General features: G+C 43.6%; 3 protein-coding genes, 1 long non-coding RNA gene and 1 pseudogene across 7 annotated transcripts; 3 read left to right on the plus strand and 2 right to left on the minus strand.

The window, feature by feature from the left end:
• LOC8071425 (rhamnogalacturonate lyase B) lies at positions 1,918-5,468 on the plus strand. The gene is made up of 6 exons (XM_021466193.1): positions 1,918-2,045; positions 2,146-2,205; positions 3,153-3,269; positions 3,439-3,558; positions 3,672-3,990; positions 4,085-5,468. Exons 1-6 carry the CDS (start codon positions 1,918-1,920, stop codon positions 5,324-5,326), a joined length of 1,986 nt encoding a protein of 661 aa, XP_021321868.1. The 3' UTR covers positions 5,327-5,468.
• Positions 7,151-9,962, plus strand: LOC8071426 (annotated as a pseudogene).
• LOC8071427 lies at positions 10,246-11,482 on the plus strand. The gene is made up of 2 exons (XM_002441688.2): positions 10,246-10,590; positions 11,134-11,482. Exons 1-2 carry the CDS (start codon positions 10,396-10,398, stop codon positions 11,245-11,247), a joined length of 309 nt encoding a protein of 102 aa, XP_002441733.1. The 5' UTR covers positions 10,246-10,395; the 3' UTR covers positions 11,248-11,482.
• LOC8071428 (probable protein S-acyltransferase 1) lies at positions 11,396-15,374 on the minus strand. Of its 2 annotated transcripts, XM_002442657.2 has the most exons (6): positions 14,680-15,374; positions 14,329-14,514; positions 13,843-14,154; positions 12,955-13,188; positions 11,928-12,429; positions 11,396-11,531 (listed from the first exon to the last, which is right to left on the minus strand). In XM_002442657.2, exons 1-6 carry the CDS (start codon positions 14,866-14,868, stop codon positions 11,470-11,472), a joined length of 1,485 nt encoding a protein of 494 aa, XP_002442702.1. In that variant the 5' UTR covers positions 14,869-15,374; the 3' UTR covers positions 11,396-11,469. The 2 variants fall into 2 exon arrangements, with proteins under 2 accessions (XP_002442702.1, XP_021301285.1); XM_021445610.1 differs by having other exon boundaries at positions 11,529-12,429.
• On the minus strand, positions 18,826-22,113 carry LOC110429642. 3 transcript variants are annotated; one of them, XR_002446745.1, is made up of 5 exons: positions 21,183-22,113; positions 20,618-20,715; positions 20,271-20,501; positions 19,325-19,499; positions 18,826-19,069 (listed from the first exon to the last, which is right to left on the minus strand). It is a non-coding gene; the product is annotated as an uncharacterized LOC110429642 (long non-coding RNA). The 3 variants fall into 3 exon arrangements; XR_002446743.1 differs by having other exon boundaries at positions 18,826-19,499; XR_002446744.1 differs by having other exon boundaries at positions 18,826-19,499; positions 20,105-20,501.

Here is a 22,357-nt window from a genome sequence, read left to right on the forward strand (position 1 = left end):
CATTGGATCATTTTTCCCACACTACCAGCTAAGGAACCGGTCCTATCCCTGCAGATGGAGATAAACGAGAAGATTAGCATTCAACAATGGTTTAGGATACTATAGAATAGAAGGAAGTTGTGCAATCAAAAAACATAACGAATTGGATAGATGGAGTATCTTATAAGTCGATAAATAAAGCATACAAATTTTCCTTCTCCCATTTATTCTATCCACCATGCATTCAAAAAGAAAAACATAGATCTTGATAAAAAAAATGAACACAAAAAAAAAGAGTGGTAGCTAGGATTCTCTCTAAGTATGTCTTTTAGTTTGGAGATAAGATCGAAGGGATGCGATAAACCTAACCCTATTTTAGAGGATGGGTTCAACCACTATGGTCTAGTTTAGTTTCTAAAAAAATTCAAGATTTCCCGTCACACCAAATTTTACGGCACATGCATAGAACATTAAATATAAATAAAAAAATAACTAATTGCACAGTTTACCTGTAATTTGTAAGACGAATCTTTTAAGCCTCGTTAGTCCATATTTAGATAATAATTACCAAATATAAACGAAAGTGCTACAGTAGCTAAAATAAAAAAAAATGCCAACTAAACAAGGCCTATGTTCAATCTGGGGTTGGGTCCATCTGGAAATTTTTATTTATTTGGAGAAATTGTTAAAATCGGAAGGATGCTTTTGTAATATGTACACAACTGGCCCATCAGCATGCATATCCCAAGCAAATATTATTCTTCCCTCATCCTTTATTTTTGAGAGGATGAGCATGCAAGCCATTGAACTACGACTGTAGTATATCTAGCTGAGTTCGTTTTGGGACTTGGGAGGGAGTTAAAGAAGGTGACGTCTGACTGCTTTGCATTGCCGCACACATCCTATATGGCACTAGTAGTAGCAGACTGATGAAAAGATACGGTTGCAACCGGATCGGTACGGGAGCATTGATCGAGGCGCAGCGCCGCCGGCATGCAAAGCAGCAGATCGAGCTAGCTTCTTCTTGTTGCAACGTAACGGCGAGGTAACTAACCGCGGCCGGCTGACGAGCCGTGCCGTGCGCCGCCGGCCGCCTTTATAAAAAGGCATAGCCATCGTCTACCTAGCTCGCAGCTGCCCATACAGTCCCTCTGAACAAACCAGCTCTCTCGAGAGCCCATAGCTTCCTTCTCTCCAGCCCTGCTCGCCGCGCAACTTGCGCCGCCGCCGCCGCCGCCGTAGTACACTGTACACACCTTGCTTGGCCACCGCGGCAGGCTGATCCGATCGCGGTTCGTGGCCGCCGGCTTCGTGCTCTCGTCAGCTCTCGTGCGTATATATATAGTCAGCCCAGGCGCAGCCCAGCTCCCTCAAACAAGCTAGCTAGCTATAGCAAACGAGCTAGTGTGCAGGTATATATTGCAGTGTGCCCGATCGAGCTCCGGCCGCCGGCCGTCGACGTCGAGCAATAAATAATCATCCATGGCCGCGGCTGCTGGGACGGGGACGGGGATGATGACAAGGTCGTCGTCGGTGTTGCTGCTGATAGTGGTGACGACTGTGACCCTACACATCAGCGTCGTCGGAGCGTCGTGGTGGTCGCCATTTTCCCTGCCGCACCGCGGCGGCGGCGCCGCCTCCAGATCATCGCCGGCCACGGCGGCCCCTGGCGTTACGTTGCGCGTCGACGATTATCACCATCAGGTGCGTATAGTACTAGTCTACTGAATTAATTAGAGTATGTTTACTCGTATCTTTTTTCCATACAAACATATAAACAGGGCAGGATATTACTGCATCTTTTATTTGTTGCTACTCCTACTACTGTAGTACTAGACTACTAGTTACTTATACAATTTTCCATGTTTTAAATTTGCCCACAATTTATATATGTATATGTATAATCCTGCTATATATTTGATCTAATTCTCTGCATGCATGCAGGTGGTTGTGGACAACGGCGTGGTGCAGGTGACGCTGTCGAAACCGCAGGGCCACATCACCGGCGTCCGCTACAACGGCGAGCGCAACCTCCTGCACTTCGACGGCAGCGAAAACTCAGGAGGGTGGGTACTAGTAACACTAGTAAATGTAAATATATTTGTATATATATATATATATAAATTAAATATCTCTGTAAGTGGTGAATAATTCTGTTGGATTCAGGTACTGGGATGTGGTGTGGAACTACCGGGGCTCCGATCAGCCAAGAGGAATGATCGACATGTGAGTAGAGTACTGCTTGCTGTTGCTGATGATAGTATTGTATACATTCTACTCCCCCCATGATCTTTCACTGACCACCCACACCTCCTTGGTGTGCTGATCGATAGATGATATGCCTGCATGTCTGAAACTCCAGGCATACAATTCTTCAGATATATACAGTGTTGTTTTTGTTGTTTCTCTGTTTATTTATTTACTACTTCTGCTGCAGCTGCAACTCACAAAAATAAACAATTTTGCGGCGTACTGTACGTAGTTTAGACACTCTTGGCCCGGACATAACTTGCACCGAGCGACCAAATTTTCTGCATGCCTTAACTGGCAGGAAATTCATGGAAGTGCCGTCACATACAGGCCTGATATGATGATCAATCAGATTGGGAACAAGTTTCTCTACCTCGTAATCATGCATGCATGCATTACCAGAAAAAGCTAGCAGATCAGCTGAGTAGTATATGTACTCTGCCTGAACATAATGTGCACCGAAAAGATGCAGGCTGCCAGGCTTCCTAATATAAGCGCAACAAGGACAAACCAAACCACTCCCATCCATCCACACTGTAAAGTGCTCCTCCATCTCTGTCTGAAATTCAGTGCTAGTGTTAATAAGCACCGTCACAAACAAATCACTGCTGAACAAATATATATATATATATATATATATATATATATATATATATATATATATATATATATATATATATATATATATATATAATAGCAGAGCATGCATGCATAAAAATTGTTCCTTGGTTCACAAGATTTCATATCTAAGAAGAAACAAAATTTTCAAACATACTAAAGCATGATCTCCAAGGGCCAATAAGGCATGGTCGTACTCGTACAGGCCAAGAAAAATGAAGCATTTGCGCATGTGCAGGAGCTGAAATTTGGTCCTTTTTTGGATGTAATAACTAACTAACTGACTGACTTCATCGTCTGTACAGGTTGGACAGTACGGAGTTCAAGGTCGTGGTTTCAACTGAGGACCAAGTGGAGCTCTCTTTCAGCAGCACATACAATCCGTCACGCCAAGACAGTGTTCGCCTGAATGTTGACAAGAGGTGCCTATATCTTCCATGTTCGACTTATTCGAATTCGTATTATTCAGAATTTCATATATATATATATATATGTTCATTCACTGTTCAAAATGATCAAATGTATTAATTACCAGTGACATTAGTTCTCAGAGAGACGAATGTTTATTGTTTCTTGTTATAAATCCTGAAGGCTTGTGATGCTGAAAGGCAGCTCCGGTTTCTACTGTTACGCCATCATGGAGCACACCAGCGACTACCCTGCTCTCAACATCTCCGAGGCTCGACTGGCTTTCAAGCTCAACACTGACAAGTGAGAAATTAAAGAACCCGTTTCCTTTTTTTTTCATGCCAATTTTTCCTTGTTCTTTTGATCTGCAACAAACAAAGTAAACATTTTTGTGTATGTATCAATGTATGTTATAGGTTCAACTACATGGCGATTTCAGACGACATACAGAGGTACATGCCGAGCGCGGCGGACAGGGACGAGCCACGTGGCACGCCGCTGGCCTACAAGGAGGCCGTGCTGCTGGTGAACCCGCAGGAGCCGCAGTTCAAGGGCGAGGTGGATGACAAGTACGAGTACTCCATGGACAACAAGGACAACGCCGTCCATGGCTGGATCACCGGCGGCGGCGGCCCCATCGTCGGCTTCTGGGTCATCACTCCCAGCAACGAGTTCAAGAGCGGCGGACCCATGAAGCGGGAGCTCACCTCCCATGTCGGCCCCACCTCGCTCACTGTAAGATCATCATCAAAGATCGTCGATCCTTCTTCGACGACCAAATCAATCGAAACCATGCATCTGAAAGAACTGAAAACTTTGATGATGTTAGATGTTTCTTGGCACGCATTACGTCGGGAACGACATCGTGCTCAGCGTCGGCGACGGCGAGTACTGGAAGAAGGTGATGGGGCCGGTCTTCATCTACCTCAACTCCGGCCCCAGCCGCGGCGGCCACGTCAGGGCGCTCTGGGACGACGCCAAGGCGATGGCGCGTGCGGAGGCCGGCAAGTGGCCGTACAGCTTCCCGGAGTCGCCGGACTTCGCCAAGGCCGACGAGAGGGGCTCCGTCGCAGGCAGGCTGGTGGTCCAGGACACGTTCACGAGCACCGCCGCCGACGTTCCCGCCTTGACGACGGCGTACGTCGGGCTCGCCGCGCCCGGGCAGGCTGGCAGCTGGGCGACGGAGTGCAAGGGCTACCAGTTCTGGACGACGGCGGACGCGTCCTGCGGCGGCGGCGGCGGGTTCAGCTTCACCATCGGCAACGTCCGGCCGGGGGTGTACAGCGTCTACGCGTGGGTTCCCGGGGTGCTCGGAGACTACGTGTCGGCTTCCTCGGTGACCGTGACTGCAGGCGGCGCCGTGGTCGACCTCGGCGAGCTCGTGTTCCGGCCACCCAGGTCGGGCCCGACGGTGTGGGAGATCGGCGTCCCCGACCGGACCGCCGCGGAGTTCTTCGTCCCCGACGTGGATCCCAGATACGCCAACAGGCTCTTCATCAACAAGGACAGGTACAGGCAGTACGGGCTGTGGGCGAGGTACGCCGAGCTGTACCCTGACGGCGACCCCGTGTTCACCGTCGGCCAGAGCGACGCTTCCAAGGACTGGTTCTTCGCGCACGTCACCAGGAAGGTCGGCGACGGCGACGGCGACGGCGACGGGCGGTACGCGGCGACGACGCGGGAGATCCGGTTCACGCTGGACCGCGTGGTGGCCGACGGCACCTACACGCTGCGCGTGGCGCTCGCGGCCGCGCAGATGTCGAGGCTGCAGGTGCGCGTGAACGGGAGGGGAGGAGGTGGGTTGGCGGCGGAGCTGACGACGCCGGAGTTCGGCGGCGGGAACGCCATCGCGCGGCACGGCATCCACGGCGTGGAGTGGAGCTTCGAGTTCCCGATCAGAGGGTACATGCTGCAGGAGGGCGAGAACAGCGTCAGCATCACGCAGACCAGGGCCGCCGGCGAGTTCCTCGGAGTCTTGTACGACTACCTCCGCCTCGAGGCACCTCCCGGGTCATGGCGAGACCCCACGACGGCGGCGAGGGCGAGGACGAGGACGACGCGGCGTGCGTGATCGACGAGGACAAGAAGAAAGAGGTTAGTCGGATAGGTTTGATCTTGTCACGAAACTTGTCCACCCGTGTTAAAACTCTCGATTTGTTCTTAGTGTTTGTATTTTTTAAATTTGATGAGTCATCAAGTTGAGGGTTCGAAGCAGCTTCTCCGCAGATCTTGTGGGGAGAAGGCTTGCCTTGGTTTTTCCCTTCCCCAGACCCCACTTATGTGAGAGCCTCCATTACTGGGTTTGTCTGTTTTAAATGAAAATCTTGTAGAAATACATTGCTTACTAACTTGGAAAAATGTTAGTATTTTCTCATATCTTTTCGACGGAAGCAACCAATCATATTATATTTTAGATTGTTTTTAATTTGAGAGTATCTAGCGAATACGTACACTTAGTTTCTTTTTTAATGAAAAGACAATGTTATTAGCCAATGACAAATCTTTTATGTACATAGACCAGGAATATTCTAGCTGTCACAAATAGTTTCTATGATTTGTATTTAGGACTAATAAACGTGCTTGTACATTGTATAGAACTCAATACATAATTATGTATTGGAATTAAAAATGTTGGACACAAAATGTTCTAACTTTTATAAATATGAGTCATGGATATTGGCGGACCCAAGGTCCGGCGACACTGCCGCCCGAACTCATGAACGTCAAACTCCTATGTATAATTGTTGTTTAGCCGATATATTTAAGAGATTTGGCTTAATCTGATACTTAGCCAATAGATCCGCCCGGGCTTATAGAAAGTTCTGGGTCCGCTACTGGTCATGAATTCGGGTAAGATACGAGATAAAGTGTATAAGAAGACAATATTAGAAATAAAAAAGGTGAGACAAAAAATGCTTCTCTTAAAAAATATTAGTCACTAGAGATTAGAGATAGGTTAATAAGAGAAATAGAAATCACTACAATACCCTTCAATTTGTCACTACAATACAATGCAGTAAAGTGACATTACAATGGTAGGTGCTATCTAAATTTTTTACATCAAGATTATATTGGGAAACATTAATTAAAACGGTATGCATTCTTTACTCCTAGGTTAAGTTAACGATGTGAAGACATGGCTGGATTATGCCAAAAATGGGTACATATGTGGATAAATTTTAAATGCTCAAAATACTTTACATATGGATGAAGTATATTTTTTTTCTCGATGATTGCACAAAACATTTGCGCATCTTTGTATTAAGCTACAGAAAAAATCAATATATCACGTCTTTTTTTTTTTTGCGATTCGCAGCGCCCTAGAGATCAATAAAGACTTACATATATAGAAGCTCAGACCCTCTCTAATATACTTTAAGAGAGACACGTTGAATATTTGTTCGTAGGCTTTATCTTGACCGACGTCAATGAAGATGGCCTCCGGCTAGAAAGTTCCAAACACTTTACTTGGCTGTCGAGATATCACGTCTCTCAACATTAGCTATATCCCCTTCCCATCATGGCAAAATATGGCTTTTGTAGTTTTGTTCATTGGGTAGAGGGAGAAATTAAAATGGCTTTCGTACGGCTTCTTTGTGTTTAGCAGTGTTGTGTATGGAGAAGGAGAGAAGATAGATGCATGTGGATTGTTTGCCACGTACGTACTGATCGAGGTACTACTGTAATATACATATCCCTTTGTAATTGGATCGGCCAACCAACATCAAATGGAAGCAAAATGAAGCCTAGTCACAACATGCATATGCACAGTCAAAGCGACCAGTCAAAAGGCTGAAGAGCAAACGCATTTCTGCATGCATATGCTGCTGATATGCATGACACGGATTTAGTTACCACTTGAAAATCGATCCATCTCATATATGCTTACGTTGCCATGGCCGCCGCCTCTGCCTCTGCTCTCCTCCTCGCCCTGCACCTAGCACCAGCAGTACTTCCCCTGTGCCTGTCGTCGTCGGCCGTCCTCGCTTCGCCGGCGGTCCCACCGCAGCCGGGACGTGGAGCCGGCGTCGTCGTCGTCGGAGAAGAACGACAACAACAACTCCTCGGCGAGGCGCGCGCGCCCGGGTTCGCCGCGTGGCTCCGCGGCGTGCGGCGCCGCATCCACCAGCGGCCCGAGCTGGCGTTCCAGGAGCACCGCACCAGCGAGCTCGTGCAAGCCGAGCTCGACGCCATCGGCGTGCCCTACACGTGGCCCGTCGCCCAGACCGGCGTCGTCGCCACCATTGCTGGCGCCGGCGGCGGTGGGCCGACATGGACGCGCTCCCCATACAGGTCTGTATGTATGGATTATGATGATATTTCTTGCACAGAGAAAGAACTGTTTATACTTCCGTGGTTTCTAATTCTCCAAAAGAAAAAAAAAAGATCTTCGAACTAATTCTCCAAGAAGAAAGATTAATTCGAGTTTCAGTCAACTACTTATGATGCATAGTTTCATGAAGATCGATAAAAGTTCGTTTCATGGAGAATATATATTGGCCAATGCAGCTAGGGACTTATGAACTTTTTAATCAATAACAAAATAACGCAAATTCTTTCTGGGGTGGCTATCTCTTCAGTGTCTGGTTAACATGGACATGTCCAAGATTATATAAGTTATAGCCAGCTTTGTTGACATTGATTATAAGTGATATGGAAGTTTGTTATCTAATACTAGTAATTTTCACTTCATTTTTCTTTTTTGGCACTTGACGTATCTATCACATTATCTCTATATATTCACTAAGATTTTACCAATTGTGTATCAGATAGAACACCATACCCAATTTTCGCACAACAAAATGCATCACCCGATCGAACAAGATTCTTTCCAAGTATATACTGTTTTGTCGTTTAAATTCTGCAATGAATGAACATGTTAGAAGAATTGGTAAGGGGATGAAAGCAACACAACCTATTGTGTGGTAATTTGCCAGCGAGTCCATCAAGAAGGAAAAATAGCTTCACCATTGGTATTGTTTACACCACAATCATGAATTGGATGTGGTACTGACTAGTCGATCAGTGCCATATTTTCCATGTATACCCCTGTGGTGCTAACTACAATGCTCAGTACTTCAATTGGCATTATTTGTCCTTTTGCAGGAATTGGTAGATTGGGCATACAAGAGGCAGGAAAGTGGGAAAATGCATGCTTGTGGGCATGATGCGCATACCACAATGCTCCTAGGAGCTGCTAAGCTACTTCAAGATCGGAAGGGTGACTTGAAGGTATTATATATATCTGCCATTACAATATTCTGAATTTCTAAATATCATAGGCTGTCAGCAGACTGACCCTTACTATTAGGAAAGAACTGTCAGTGGTTTTTTTTTCCCTTCTACTGGTTTTCTTCACTAGATCATTTTTGCATTCCATATATGCTCACAACTCATGTGGTCATGTGGTTCATTCATTAGGGTGTTGTAAAGCTTGTGTTCCAACCATCAGAGGAGGGCTATGGTGGAGCCTACTATGTCCTACAAGAAGGTGCTCTTGACGACGCGTCAGCCATATTTGGCATGCATGTGGATCCAGCACTTCCAGTAGGCGTTGTTGCATCTAGGCCAGGACCCGTCACTGCAGCAGCAGGTCGGTTCTTGGCAACTATTCATGGGAAAGGCGGCCATGCTGCAATGCCCCATGGTTCCATCGATCCTGTTGTGGTTGCATCCAATGCAATCCTCAGCCTTCAGCACATTGTTGCTCGTGAAGTGGATCCCCTCCATGGTGCAGTAAGTGACAAGATTATTACTATAGTCGTCCACTGCAAAAAGAATAATAATAAGAATAAATAATGGATTATTTAGATTGCAAAATTGTATATGTGTGTTTTATGGATTATGTAGAAACATTGAAAGATTGATGCCTCCCTGTCACTGAATCTTTCAGGTGGTATCTATCACTTTCGTGAAAGGAGGAGAAGCTTTCAATGTTATTCCAGAGTCTGTGACCTTTGGTGGCACCATGAGGAGCATGACAGATGAAGGTTTATCATATCTCATGAAGAGAATTAAAGAGGTAATTAACATCCTATAAAATCTGAACCTACATAAACATATCATAGTCTCTGACATCACTGTACTGCTTCTATGGACTCTCTGCTTCTACAATTGATAAATGCTTCTATATATGTAAGCAGATTGTAGAAGGACAGTCTTCGGCACATCACTGTACTGCTTCTGTTGACTTCATGAAGGAAAAGATGAGGCCATATCCTGCTGTGGTAAATGATGAAAGGATGCATGCTCATGCAAGGGCAGTGGCCGAGAGCCTTCTAGGGGAGAAGAACGTCAAGGTTGCTCCTCAAGTGATGGGTGCTGAGGATTTTGGGTTCTATGCGCAGAGAATGGCCGGCGCCTTCTTCACCATTGGAGTTGGCAATGAGAGCACAATGGTGGCAGTAAAGCAACCTCACTCCCCCTACTTTGTGATCGATGAGGATGTGCTTCCTGTCGGAGCTGCACTCCATGCCGCCGTGGCAATTGATTTCTTGAAGAAGCATGCATCAATGTGAACCTAAATGGAGAGTAGTAGCTTGTTCCAAATCAAGTTACGTTAGTTTTGTCCTAAGTGAAACTCACCTATAGCTCTAATCAACTTTATAGAAAACTGCACAAACATTGTATAATGTTAAATAAGTAATGATATATACACCATATAATATATCTTGACAATGCATTTATTTGATATTGTAGATTCACTATGATGCTTGTATAATCCCTTCATGTTTCACATTCACTGACAGATTCTTGGGATGATGATGCCACAAACTCCTAATTTCTGTTGCACTGGATGGACACTTTTGTTTCCCATCATTTGTTTGTTGAAAGACAGCTTGCCCCGGTTGCAAATTGCTTCAAATTTGTAGTGCTTCCATTATAATCCACATCACGTACATCATAACAATGGATCAAATTATTTATTATTTATTATTTATATATATAAGACGAGACGACGAAGAAAAACAAGAAAACGCCATCACCATTTGTAATCTCGATCCCCGCCGCACAAGCTTGATCGGACGGTCAGTACTCACCCGACTGTCAGAGACACGGGCCCTCGCGTCCGCCGCCACCTGCCCTTCCTCGCCGGTCGCCGCTCCAGTCGAATTCGAAGGGAGCCCGACGGACGGACCGATGGCGGCGGCGGTGTACAGGCGGGTGCTGAAGGCGGTGCAGAAGCACGTCGGCGGGAGCGCCAGCAAGCAGCACTTCCGCGACTTCGTGGCGGCCGAGTTCCGCGCCCCCGCCGGCACGGAGGCCGACGCCAGGGCCAGGCTGCGGCTCGCCGGGGACTATGCCTACCTCCTCACCAGCGTCCACCACCACAAGGTATTATTAGATTTGGAGATTGCGTGTGCTGTGGTGTTCCGGTGTGCAGTGTTTGGTCTGTGTTGTGCTCTCCGGTAACGGCGTTGATCTGCTCCCTTTCCTACGAGGGAGGTCACGTGTTCGATGAAATGCCAAGGAGGGGATGCGTTGCTTAGAGAATGTGATGCGACTTAACGCTATCACAAAAACTTTGGGTTAAGAGTCTCAAAGGCAATTTAGCTATACAGTAACCGTCTAATTGATAGCTGTTGGCTGAGCCAAACCCAATCCTCAATCGTTGTTTTGGTAATTAGTGGCGCACACACGCACAGTATGGTTCATAATCATGCAAATAATTGAATAATGCTGGGTCTTGCAAAAAAGTTAACTGGATAATACATTGCACTATTTGTTTGCTCATTTCAGTCTTAATGTGGACAGATAGTGGTTTAATTGCTCATTTCCATGATTTGACCTGATTAAATGTAATCTCAATATCACTATACTATCAGCTTATCATGCACTATGGACTGCATTAACTTTACGTCATGCTTGATTGTCCAGGACCTGCTGTTCTCATACAACATAGCTGTGGACCGATCTGATGAAATGAAGAAGATATTGAACAAATCTGCTGCCAGTGTAGGCCTCCAGCTTCCTGATGTCTACCAGCCGTGAGAGCTTCTTTTCTTCATGTATCTGTGATCCATGATGCTGCCATTTAGCTATGGAACTTTGTTTTTGTGTCCTACATTCCATTTACCTTGGAAAGTTTGGTTTCCAATTCTACTGTACTCACAATAATTAGAAATGGTGTTGTTTTATTAATGATATCATTCAACGATGTATGAATTCCTTCTACAAAAATCAATTGCTCCTGTGCTGTAATTCGTACAATATCTAGATTGTGTTACACCTCCGCTCATCCCTATCCACTGTCACTTCCATTTTATCAACCTGACCTGCCATACGAAAGCAAGCAAGCAGTCAACTTATACATCCACTTTTCTCATCTGAGATCAACATGCTCGGAAAGACTGAAATGCAAAAACATTAGGAACAATGCATGAAAAATGTACAAAATTTATTCAGGTGGACACACTCTCCTTAGAAACATTTTCAACTTTCTTCAGAATCTTGTATGTTGCCTACCCCAACTTGCTTGGGATAAGAAGGCTCTGTTATTGTACTGTATGTATCCTATATGTTATAAATAATCATGTCAACTGACAAATCACAATGCCCATATCTACAAACAAGTCACCAAACATACACAGGTAGAACAAACCTAGTTTCTCATTCCTTCAGAGACTTGGCAGTTCTATTTGAACTATTAGTTTCTTTAGCATCACCCTCACCTGGTGGTTCTGTGTTAGCTTCTGCAGATGCTTGGGTTGTAGTTGTATTCGGACTGCCAATTTCATTAAACTCATCCTCGCTTGTTTCGTCGTTGAATGTCGTGGCAGCTCCTGCAGATGTTCCAGCATTTCCATTTCCTTGTGCCCAAGCTGTAGGAAAATGCACTGATTTTTTGCCAGCATTTCTGTTCTTGTCATCTGAACCCTCTTCAAAGGAACCATAGTCTATGTTCTGAAGTACCGTTGGAATCTGCATACCCCCAACAAGTACTTCTTTGCTTTCCATGTCTAGATCAATCTTTTCCCTTGGAATTGTCACATCCAGCCCAATGTATGGAGTGTAGAATCCAGCTTCAAGTGCGCCCTCACCTACCCATGAACGAAAATTGTTCATTGGAGGTGGTATCTTGGTAAAGAACACTTCTGCAAAGTTTGCTGCAATGCTCTTCCGGTAGGGATTGTCCTTCTTGTCATAATGGTATCTAAAGTTTTCATATGTTGTCTGCAAAATATGTAGGTAGTAATTAATATCAATTAAAAGTGTTGGAGGCGGTAAGTACTAACAGCATTGCAACTTATAGAAAATTTGCACTACTTTGCATTCTGCAGATCGTAATCAACTTAACATTTTGGATAACATACTGTTCATAACCTTCATAAGGAGGTTTATACATGTACTACATGTTGTAAAAATACATTTTCCTCTTTATTTTGTTATGTATGTAGCTTGTACAGTCTTTGCATTTTAATGGAATTTTAAGTAGATATTTCCGGAAATCCAATTAAAATATTTGTTCAGTACAAATCCCTGTTGCTTTTACTATAGTCCTATTACCTACCAGTCCCAGAGCAAATTTCCCTATTTGGATTACGATCTTAATCTGTGGAGCTGCTAGTTCAAGATATCAAAACTGACTTGGTATATCATATAGTCCTGTCAAGTGCATTGCTCCATTTCTGGTATAATAAGATCAGAGTTTGTAATAGTATTCTAAAAACCATATGCAACCAAAGGAAGTGCAATCACCTGATTAGTACCGATTAGATAGAGATGAAACACTGTGAGGCCTCCGACAAACCAAACAACAATGGAAGTATATATGATCAGCGCAAATGAGTATGCTTCCTTGCGCAAGGCCTTCCAGATAAAGCCTCCATTGTCTTTCATTTGGCTATAGACACTCAGCCATGAAAAAATGAAGACAAATATGCACAGGAAAGTCGACGTTGCTATGAACAGAAAGAAGAAGCGGTAGTTCCTCTGCAAGAAGCATTAAAAAAAATGGTGATTATTATTTATTCAAGGACAATGGAAACTATTTAAGAATGAAATATTGATAGGAATGCAACATTTTAAAACTTACTGTTTACTTCTATGGTATTATTGCATCTCTGAAATGACTTTGGATTATGGATGGCTAATGCAAACTATGACGCTATGTCCTCGAAGCCTGTATGTTAGGTGTGGTTCAATACTTCTATTAGAAGTTTGGAAGGTCACTTTCCAAGTTAGGTGTCTAATCTGATTAACAAGTCCAGTCAGAGTTTACAACTTCCCTTGGTTTATTTAGTGCAAAGTTAGGTTGACACTAATTGTTTGGTCAAGCACAACTAAGTGGATCGGTTTTGGTAAATAGTACAGCTAGTTGCATGCATAAGTTCAAGTTGCTTAATCTCTGTGGATTCAGCTGACAGCTTTAAATAAATTAGATAAAATAGCAGAGACGCTAACAGGAAAGTAAGATAGGTTTGGTCTGATTTTGTATCTTACTGAAATTAATCTCTGTTTGATGTCAAATTGTCAATGATATGCATAACAGTCATGAAATAGGTGATGGTCTTTCAGTGGAGGTCTGGAGCTAGAATTTGGTAATTTCAACATTCAAATTACTGTGTAGCAGAGTTGGTTACTTACAAGTCCAATGCACTGGCCGACCCATGGGCAGTGGTGGTCAAACTTGTGGACACAGTTGTTGCAGATGGAGCAGTGCGAGGATCGTGGTGGACGGTACCTCAGGCATGTCTCGCAAAACTTCACCTTCACCGTGAAGCCATTAATGATGACGTCTTTGGTCCGACGGAACCTCATCCGTGGGGTTCTCCCGCCACTCCAGTCCATAGATGGCGTGTTGGAGCCGAGGAACTCGTCAGCTTCAGGAGGCACTCTCGAGTTCCTTGGCACGATTCCTGGGTCTCTGGCGGATGTCATGGATAGGAAGACAAGGTCCTGCATTTGAAGCCATGGTTCAGTTTCGGGCTGCAGTGGAAACTGGGGTATTTTATTCTTGAACTCCTGGATGATCACAGTTTCAGATATCTAGGCTGAAACCATCGTGGAATTCAAGATGGTTGCTAGGAGAAGACGGTGGAGTTGGCAAAGATGGCTCAAAGAGACACTGACCATGATTGTTGTGATGGTGACTACCAGTGCTGCTGCTTGATGCAGTTGCTGCTGCTCACCAGAGCCGTAGAATCTGGATTTCTTCTGGTAGCAGAAGATGATGGTTGGGGCGACGATGAGGAACGTCGTGAGCAGGAGGGACGGTGCATCGGGTCCGAACATCAGCCGCCCGCCACACAGGAATATCTGCATGCCGATGGTTGGTGGAAGCTGCTCTGTCAGTAAATCCTGGTCTGTTTCCGGCAACGATTGTTTGAAGAGTTCTCAAACCATTTGAAGAACAGATCGCTACTGGTGGTAAAGGAGCTAGAGAAGGAGATGGAACTTGGAAGCTCGCAGAGGCTTACGCACATTGTTTCCTTTCCACGCCTGGTAGATCCTCCTGGGCTTGGCCTCCTGCTCCTGTGGCTGCTCATCCTCAGGAGGCTCTGATGGCTTCATGACGATGACACTCTCTAGTCCTGGCAGCTGGTGCTGGTGCTGGTGCTGGTGCTGGTGCTGCTCCTGCTCCTGCTCCTGCTCCTGCTCCTGCTGCGGCATGATGCTTGTTGTGATTCTCTCACTAGTCACGCCATGGTGATGGCGAGATGGACATCTGTGCCTGCCTTGCTTTCAACGGATGATGGTCCAGAGCAGAGGCATTGTTGTTGCCGTAGGAGCAGCGCCCAGCATTGGCACGGTTTGCTTTGCTTGCTCACAGGTCAAGCTGTACCTGTACTGCAGGCCAATAACTGGATTACTCTTTTTAATTTAAGGAGTCTCCAAGGACAGGCAGGGAGTGTTGACAGTGAGCATGCAGATGCAAGAGAGAAGCATAGGGATTAGGGTGCTTGGGTTTTGTCATGTCCTGCCTTGCCCTGCTGTACATTTGTAGGTTGGGTTAGGTGTGTGTGCGTCGTGTTGACAAATCATACCATGGATGGATGCGATGCCAGTACGTCATTCTTATTGTTATCCTGCCGCGATCCCCGCTGGGAATTGCGACTCTCTGGAACGCCTGTTAGTATTTAACTTTGTCTGCTGTGGTTTGCTGGAATATAGAATCATCCTGGAATTTTGTATGCTGAATGTGTGCTAAGGTTCGCAAACAAGGTTGACAGTGATGGCGCAATGGTATACGCCTGCCGCCGGTCCCTTGTCTTAGTAAGTTTTGTTGTTTTCGCTGACGACAGTAGTAGATATATACTCCTCTGTCAAAAAAAAAATGTCATTCTCCATCTCAACTTTGACAAATATAAAAAAAAATGATGCATAGCAACTGTCATTAGATAAATAATATGTTTTTCACAATACATCTCTTTTTAAGATACAAATGTTAGAACTCTGTTAGATTTTCCTAAATTTAAGTTAGTTCGAACTTAGAATGACATTTTTTTTTGGGTGTGTGTGTGTGTGTTGGGGTTGGGGGGGGGGGGTGGGGGGGGGGGGGGGGCGGTAACGGAGTAGTATAAGACAAGCTAGCTAGGTCAGTTTGGACTAATTAGGTTGTAACCGGTATGTCATGGACTGGGCTACCAAATGGGCCTGTCACCGGGCTGCCAAATGGGCTAGTGTTGTGCTGCTATAAAGGTTCAGAGATATGCCAGATTGCCAGGCAATGGGCATCAAAGTGGCCGTCTTCTTTTCCTTCTATTCTTCTTAGATTATACAGTATCTCCAAAACTATCAAAGACTGCTGTAATTGTGATTTGGTCGACGAGGTTCATAACACGGTAGTCCTTTGTCCAAGCCAAAATGTAACTATATCTAGTTTATAATTTACCCAAGTTAAATTATTCTAAATCGATTATTCTGCAATACCTAACATGGGTTGTTTCATCAGTTATCAAAATTTATAATGTTACACGTTCGTAATCTTGTCGATAAACTCAGTCAAACTAAAAGTTTAGGTAGCTTTGAAGAGCAGTGGTAGTATAACAGTAGAATGGAATTATCCTGCAACTGCGTATGTGTCGTTGTTGGATTAGGATTAAGCTTTGATTGCATGTGAACTGGGCGAATCTAAGAAAAATTATCACTAGGTTCGGCTTAGACTTGGAGCTATAACTATAGTTGACAATAATCTAACACTATACATAGAAAGAATAATATACTACAAATAGTAAGCATTCATACAAGGATAAATGTAACGATAACATACCGTGACAAAACAAACTATTTACAATAGTGATTATCTCTTATAATTTCTCCCTGCGAGTATGATCATCCATATTTTGAAAATATCATCATTTAGAATTGCATCGAGAATTTCTTGCTCAACGAAGCAAATGACACAATCATTCATAAAATTGATCGCTGATTCGGTAAGCAATTCAGAACTTACTTTTCAAAAAGTGTTCCACTATGCTATGGTGGCCTATCAAATTATTATCCAATCAACAAAATTAGACACACCAGGGTACGTAAATTCAATTATTAAATATTGAATGCACAATTAGGCATTAAAAAGTCACTAATTTTCTATTTTTATTTTACTTGCGTGTCATGTTTGCTGACAAGATGAACAGATGAGCCCTCATTCCCTGTATGTACTATATCTACTTTTGTTGGAATGTAAGCAAATCGTTGTTTGCAGAACAAAATTAAAACCCATACGCTGCAAGCATCCTGTGTAATTGTAGATCGAGGAGCAAAGAATAGCTTTGAGATAGGATTTGGGATTTTAGGTTACCTCACGCTAGAAAGGAAATTCCATACTTGAGCAGGATTGAATAGAGGGAGACTCGGAAAGCGGCGTCGGCGGTCTGCTTGTCCGTTGTTGTCGTCTATCCTGTTCATTTGGCTGATAAGCTATAGTAGAAAGTATCGTTCGCTGATTTGTTGTGAAAGAAAAATAATATTAAATGACTAGTATATTCGGCTGTAAACTCAAGCGAACAAGCTACACCGAGCGACGGCTGTGATCACGAATGGTGATAAGTGGAGAGCGTCGATACATCGACAAAGACGTTTTGAAGGTGGAACCACGGAAGGTCAAACGGTCGGGAGAAGATTGAAGAGTCATTGAATGTAACTGTGGGCTGCGCCAAGGCGCCAAGCTACTGAATGTGAGTAGGGAATCCGCAATGGCAATTTACAAAAAGCTAGCTAGTTGAGGCATAGAAATAATAAAAAAAAATAAACACTGCAATGGAGGATTATATGAGCTATGAGAGAGAGGTATTTCTAAAAGATCATACTAGACTAGCTATTTGGAAGTCATTAGCTCTCTCTTTAACAACCAATAAACTTTGTCCTAGACTAGTTATTTGAGAATTAATGGAGATGAAATTTTGGCCTTCACTCTTGGGCTATGGACTCTTGACTATTGCGTAGATGTGGGTATTGTTTGCCCAAAAAACCAAAAACTTTTCAAACTAGCTATTTGGAAGTCGTTAGCTCTCTCTCTTTAAGAACCAATAAACTTTGTCCTAGACTAGTTATTTGAGAATTAATGGAGATGAAATTTTGGCCTTCACTCTTGGGCTATGGACTCGTGACTATTGCGTAGACGTGGGCCTTGTTTGCCCAAAAAACCCAAAAACTTTTCAAAAATCTCCGTCACATCAAATTTTGCGGTATATGTATAGAGCATTGAATATAGATGAAAAAAACTAATTACACAGTTTGCCTATAAAATCGGGAGATGAATTTTTAAGTCTAGTTACTGTATGATTGGATAATGTTTATCAAATAAAAACAAAATTTCTACAGTGTTAAAATCTAAAAACTTTTTGATCTAAACAAGGCCCTGCTTCCTCTGCTATTGTTGCTGGCCGCCGGCGTCGATCATTTTTTTTATCGAGTCATGGCTGGTGGAAAAATACACGTATAAGGCCTAGTTTAGATTTAACCATTTCCCAAGGGGATGAATGATTGATTCAAAGGACCCTAAAAGGACTCGTAGAAAACTATCGGGGTCACGCGACCTGACGATTCTATAGGTTTGCCCGGGCTTGGGCTGCTGTTTTTTTTTTGTCGTACTAGTTAAGTGCCCGTGCGTTGCAACGGATCAACAATTATATACTCCTATGTATGAGTTATATATGTTGCGTTTAAAAAAATATGAGTTATATATGTAGGACCTAAGTTATGCTACATGGAAAGCTAGAAGGTGAAGGCACCGGAACAATGACTGAATTAGTTGATGCCTGTGAGTTTGCAGACGTTGAAATGCTGTATTGATTGGTGCTACAAACTGCAGCTCCGGACCTAAAGGACTTCAACAATGGTAGTTTACTCAGAGACAATAGATACATTTAAAATTGCGTATGAGAAGGAAAAGAAGCTAAGAGAGGCTCCAAAAAATCAGTGTAGCAATTTTCAGCTTCCCAATTCAATTAGTAGAAGAATCGATAGTGATGCAAATGCAATTTTGTGGACAGTTTAGGTGGAGTTTAGCAAAACACTAATTCTATACATTTCCCTATCGTACATGCAGAAATTGCATTATTTAGTTTAGGTAAGGGATATGTCAAAGTTTACTTGTGCTATACGATCTTGCATGTCTAAACGATGTCAGAAGTCAAAGATCAATATTTGGTTTAGGTAAATGATAATGTTAGAAGTCCTAGCACTTCGTTCATACCTTCTTGTACTACCTAGTTCAATAAAAGAACACCATACTTAACAAATTTGTCAAACACTTTTCAGTATTGTGCATGCTCTCAGCATATAGTTTAGAAATTGTGTCATCCAAGTTTCAGCATGGTTTCCCTGAATTCAATGGCCAATTTGATAACATCCAATAGTCTCCATCCATCTGTCAATGGAAAAAACAACACAAAAATGCAATGTGAAAGTATCATATAATAACATGGGGTAGTGGGTGTTCAATAGCTGGATCTGCGTCCAAGATCCACAGGCAACGCAAGACACACATCATAGTCACAATATTTTAGAAAAAAAATCATGAGCCTCAGATATTAAACACCCCTAAAACAATTTGCATGTAGATATATTGCGTATCCAACCAGATAGGTAGGAAAAATATAGATAGCTAAAAGCAAGAATGCACCTGCAAATGATTAACTTCCAATAATCACTCATCCATCATATGGTGACATTTTCTCAATCATTCACCTCCATGTTCTTTCTTTGAGATCTCCATCTCCACTGCTAGCCACAAGGACACTGATAATAGCATAAACCTTTTAGACCCAAATATCCCAAGTATTTATGATGGATCAGACCTGACAAGAAAATAGCATATAAGTAGTCTATAAAACATTTAGTTAGTCGTGAGACAATGCCAAAGTTCATATATTTCTTGCCAATTGAAATGCTAGATGTATTTATCCTTTCACATGTTTCTGATGGATTTCCATAGATATTTGATATGCTGCCATTTGCAATTGAATGTTACAAATATACACAACAATAAAGTGTGCACCAATTATGTTTTCAACAAAAAAAAAAAGAGATTCTCTCTCAATCATCAGTTGACTCATGAGCCTATAGCCCAACACTCTGCAATAACATGTCCTAGGAAAAAATCATCGAACAATGGCTCGACGTTAAATCCAATTTGTTAAAAGACAGCTCAGATTGAGAAAAGACACAACCGATAGAAAAACATTAGACACAATAGATAAAACCAAGTTTTGATCTTCCTGGCACCGACTGTTTCATATTCACTTAGGTGAGCCCATCTAATTTTGTAGTGTATTTTACTATAAGTTCTTGTGATCCCATATGGAACAGAGGTGTAAGTGGCCATTCCGTGAATGCATTCAGTAAATACCCCATGAAGAAAAAACATTTCAACAACTCAGAAATTTATCAATTATCACTTTACCAAAGGGGAAAGAAAATGGCTTGCATGGAGTGACTTATCAATCCTAAACTCCCAATCCCTCGGCAAATAACTTTACTACTTCACCTATCCAAAATAGCTGAAAGAAAATATGAACTGCAAAATGCTGGAAAGATAAAATAATGACAAGAGAAAGACTTGGTTTTACTTTCATGGGAGTCCCATTAAATATGATAGACATGTCCGTCTTCGCCAGATAGTTACCACCTCTCCTTATATTTTTAGCACGATCTTCAGCTTTAATGGCAAGAACTCTTGTTCAGGCCATGTCTTAAGTTATCACAATCAAGGACATATGTTAGCTTGTCTCTTGTGTGGAGCTCCCGACCTAATATCCATGCCAAGGTACTTTTACCTTGATCGACAAGATGGCCAAAAACTGAAAATAAATTAGATTAAAGATAGCCCGGATAAACTAACATTCACCTACATAAGCCAGTGATAACAATTCAATTGCCAAAACTTAAGGGGATTAAGTTACTTGTAGAACATCACCTGCAAAAAAATTTGGACTGAGTTTTATAATCACCATCAGTGAGTGGTAATATTATTCTCATCCCACACAACATGATAATAAGTGGGGTGGCAGTTCCCTGCAAGGATTCTTAATCAGCAATCAAACAAAAATATAGTATAGTAAAAATAAATGATAAATGTATCTGATGCACTACCCATTCTGAATGCCATAGACCATAGTCAGAGAGAGAGAGAGTGAGGTGCACAGCCAACAATAGTTAGGGCATGCTTTTACAATCCAAAGCTAAAACAAACAGACATATTTTTTCCATCACATCCACAATCTACGTTGCCAAGAATCCATAATTCAGCAATACATCTCTCATAAATTTTTGCCAGATTGAGATACAAATAATTACCCACTATGCCATAACAATCACCTCTAAGAATCTACCATTTCCATAGTTTTTAGCAAAGGAACATGAAGCATACAAACACTTTTTTAAAATTCTCAATCCTAACCCAGTGCAAAAATTCGTTCATAGGCTAATCTAATATGCATAGTGATCAGCAGGAAGAGGAAAAAAGAACCAATAATACTCACCAAATCGCCTCAATGGCCTTGCCGAGGATCATCAGCTTGGCGCTGAGGGCTGCGAGGCCATCCCATGGCTGAGATCATACATGTGCAGATTAACTGGGTACCCATCTTGGCATCTTGCACATGGTCACTCAAATTGTTAGCCTTTCAGTTTAGACACTTTTGAGATTGGATGAGCGGCACTCGCATCGCGGGATGGTGGCATGGAGACACATGTTGGTCAGGCAAGCGCCGCTGCAGGGCCCGCAATGCCCCTGCACGGCTGCACCGGCCTTCCTCTGGAGGTCATCCTGACATGCCAGCACCGCCAGCCTGCTGCCTCCTTGCCACTACCCCGCAGACGCCACTCCCACCCCGTCCAAACTTCCAAAGCAGAGCTGACGGCGAGGAGGACATGAAGCAGAGTCGATGGTTTCGTGGACATTCCCATCGATCATCCATAGGTGCCCCGCTCCAACCAAAGGAGAGCAGGATCGAGTTTGTCGCTTGCATCGGCATCGAGGAGGACATCTTCGTGCAGCAGGAAGGGATTCGCGCACCTGGTGGCAACAACGAGCGGAGGCATTGAAGAAGTTGCGGTCCACTACGACGTAGTTTTCGGAGCAGTTGCAGAGCGCCAGGAGCAACCGGCGATGGCGAGGGTGAGATCGACGACGATGGCGAGGGTGAGATCGACGGCGATGGCGAGAGTGAGATCGATGGCGACAGTGCAGCGATGCCGATCTACCTCCGTTGCGGAGAGGCCGCGTGCCGAGCAATCGGCGATGGCGAGGGCGAGGGCGCAGGGTAGGCGTGTGCGGACGGCGGCGGCATGCGCGAGGGCAGGTTTCTCAAGCGAGGTGCTGTGTTTTTTTAACCACCGTGCTGCGGTTCCTTCTTCCATACGGAGGAGACGATTAGGAGCGGGTTAATTACGGAGAGGGGGGCGATTACGGAGAGGGGGGGGGCGATTAGCGTGGGCTGACGATGACCTCCGAGTCTTTTTAGTTGTAGAGAAGAGATTTAGTTTTGAAATGCTGTTTTTTTCTCTCTCTATACGACTATGGTCTTGTTTAGTTTGCAAATTCTTTATGTTTGACTACTATAGCATTTTCGTTTGTATTTTATAATTATTGTTCAACTATATACTAACTAGACTCAAAAGATTCGTCTTGTAAATTATAGATAAACTATACAAT

The sequence above is a fragment of the Sorghum bicolor genome, chromosome 8, assembly GCF_000003195.3.
Source record: "Sorghum bicolor cultivar BTx623 chromosome 8, Sorghum_bicolor_NCBIv3, whole genome shotgun sequence".
Classification (NCBI taxonomy): Eukaryota; Viridiplantae; Streptophyta; class Magnoliopsida; order Poales; family Poaceae; genus Sorghum; species Sorghum bicolor.

Excerpts from the sequence above, each read along its gene's own strand:
- LOC8071425 (XM_021466193.1), top strand. The coding sequence starts at position 1,918 with ATGCAGGTGGTTGTGGACAACGGCGTGGTGCAGGTGACGCTGTCGAAA. Across the intron at positions 2,206-3,152 it reads CCAAGAGGAATGATCGACAT|GTTGGACAGTACGGAGTTCA; the intron begins GTGAGTAGAGTA and ends TCGTCTGTACAG. Across the intron at positions 3,991-4,084 it reads TCGGCCCCACCTCGCTCACT|ATGTTTCTTGGCACGCATTA; the intron begins GTAAGATCATCA and ends TGATGATGTTAG.
- LOC8071427 (XM_002441688.2), top strand. The coding sequence starts at position 10,396 with ATGGCGGCGGCGGTGTACAGGCGGGTGCTGAAGGCGGTGCAGAAGCAC. Across the intron at positions 10,591-11,133 it reads CCAGCGTCCACCACCACAAG|GACCTGCTGTTCTCATACAA; the intron begins GTATTATTAGAT and ends TTGATTGTCCAG.
- LOC8071428 (XM_002442657.2), bottom strand. The coding sequence starts at position 14,868 with ATGCCGCAGCAGGAGCAGGAGCAGGAGCAGGAGCAGGAGCAGCACCAG. Across the intron at positions 14,515-14,679 it reads AGGCGTGGAAAGGAAACAAT|ATATTCCTGTGTGGCGGGCG; the intron begins GTGCGTAAGCCT and ends ATCGGCATGCAG. Across the intron at positions 13,189-13,842 it reads TCGGCCAGTGCATTGGACTT|AGGAACTACCGCTTCTTCTT; the intron begins GTAAGTAACCAA and ends TGCTTCTTGCAG.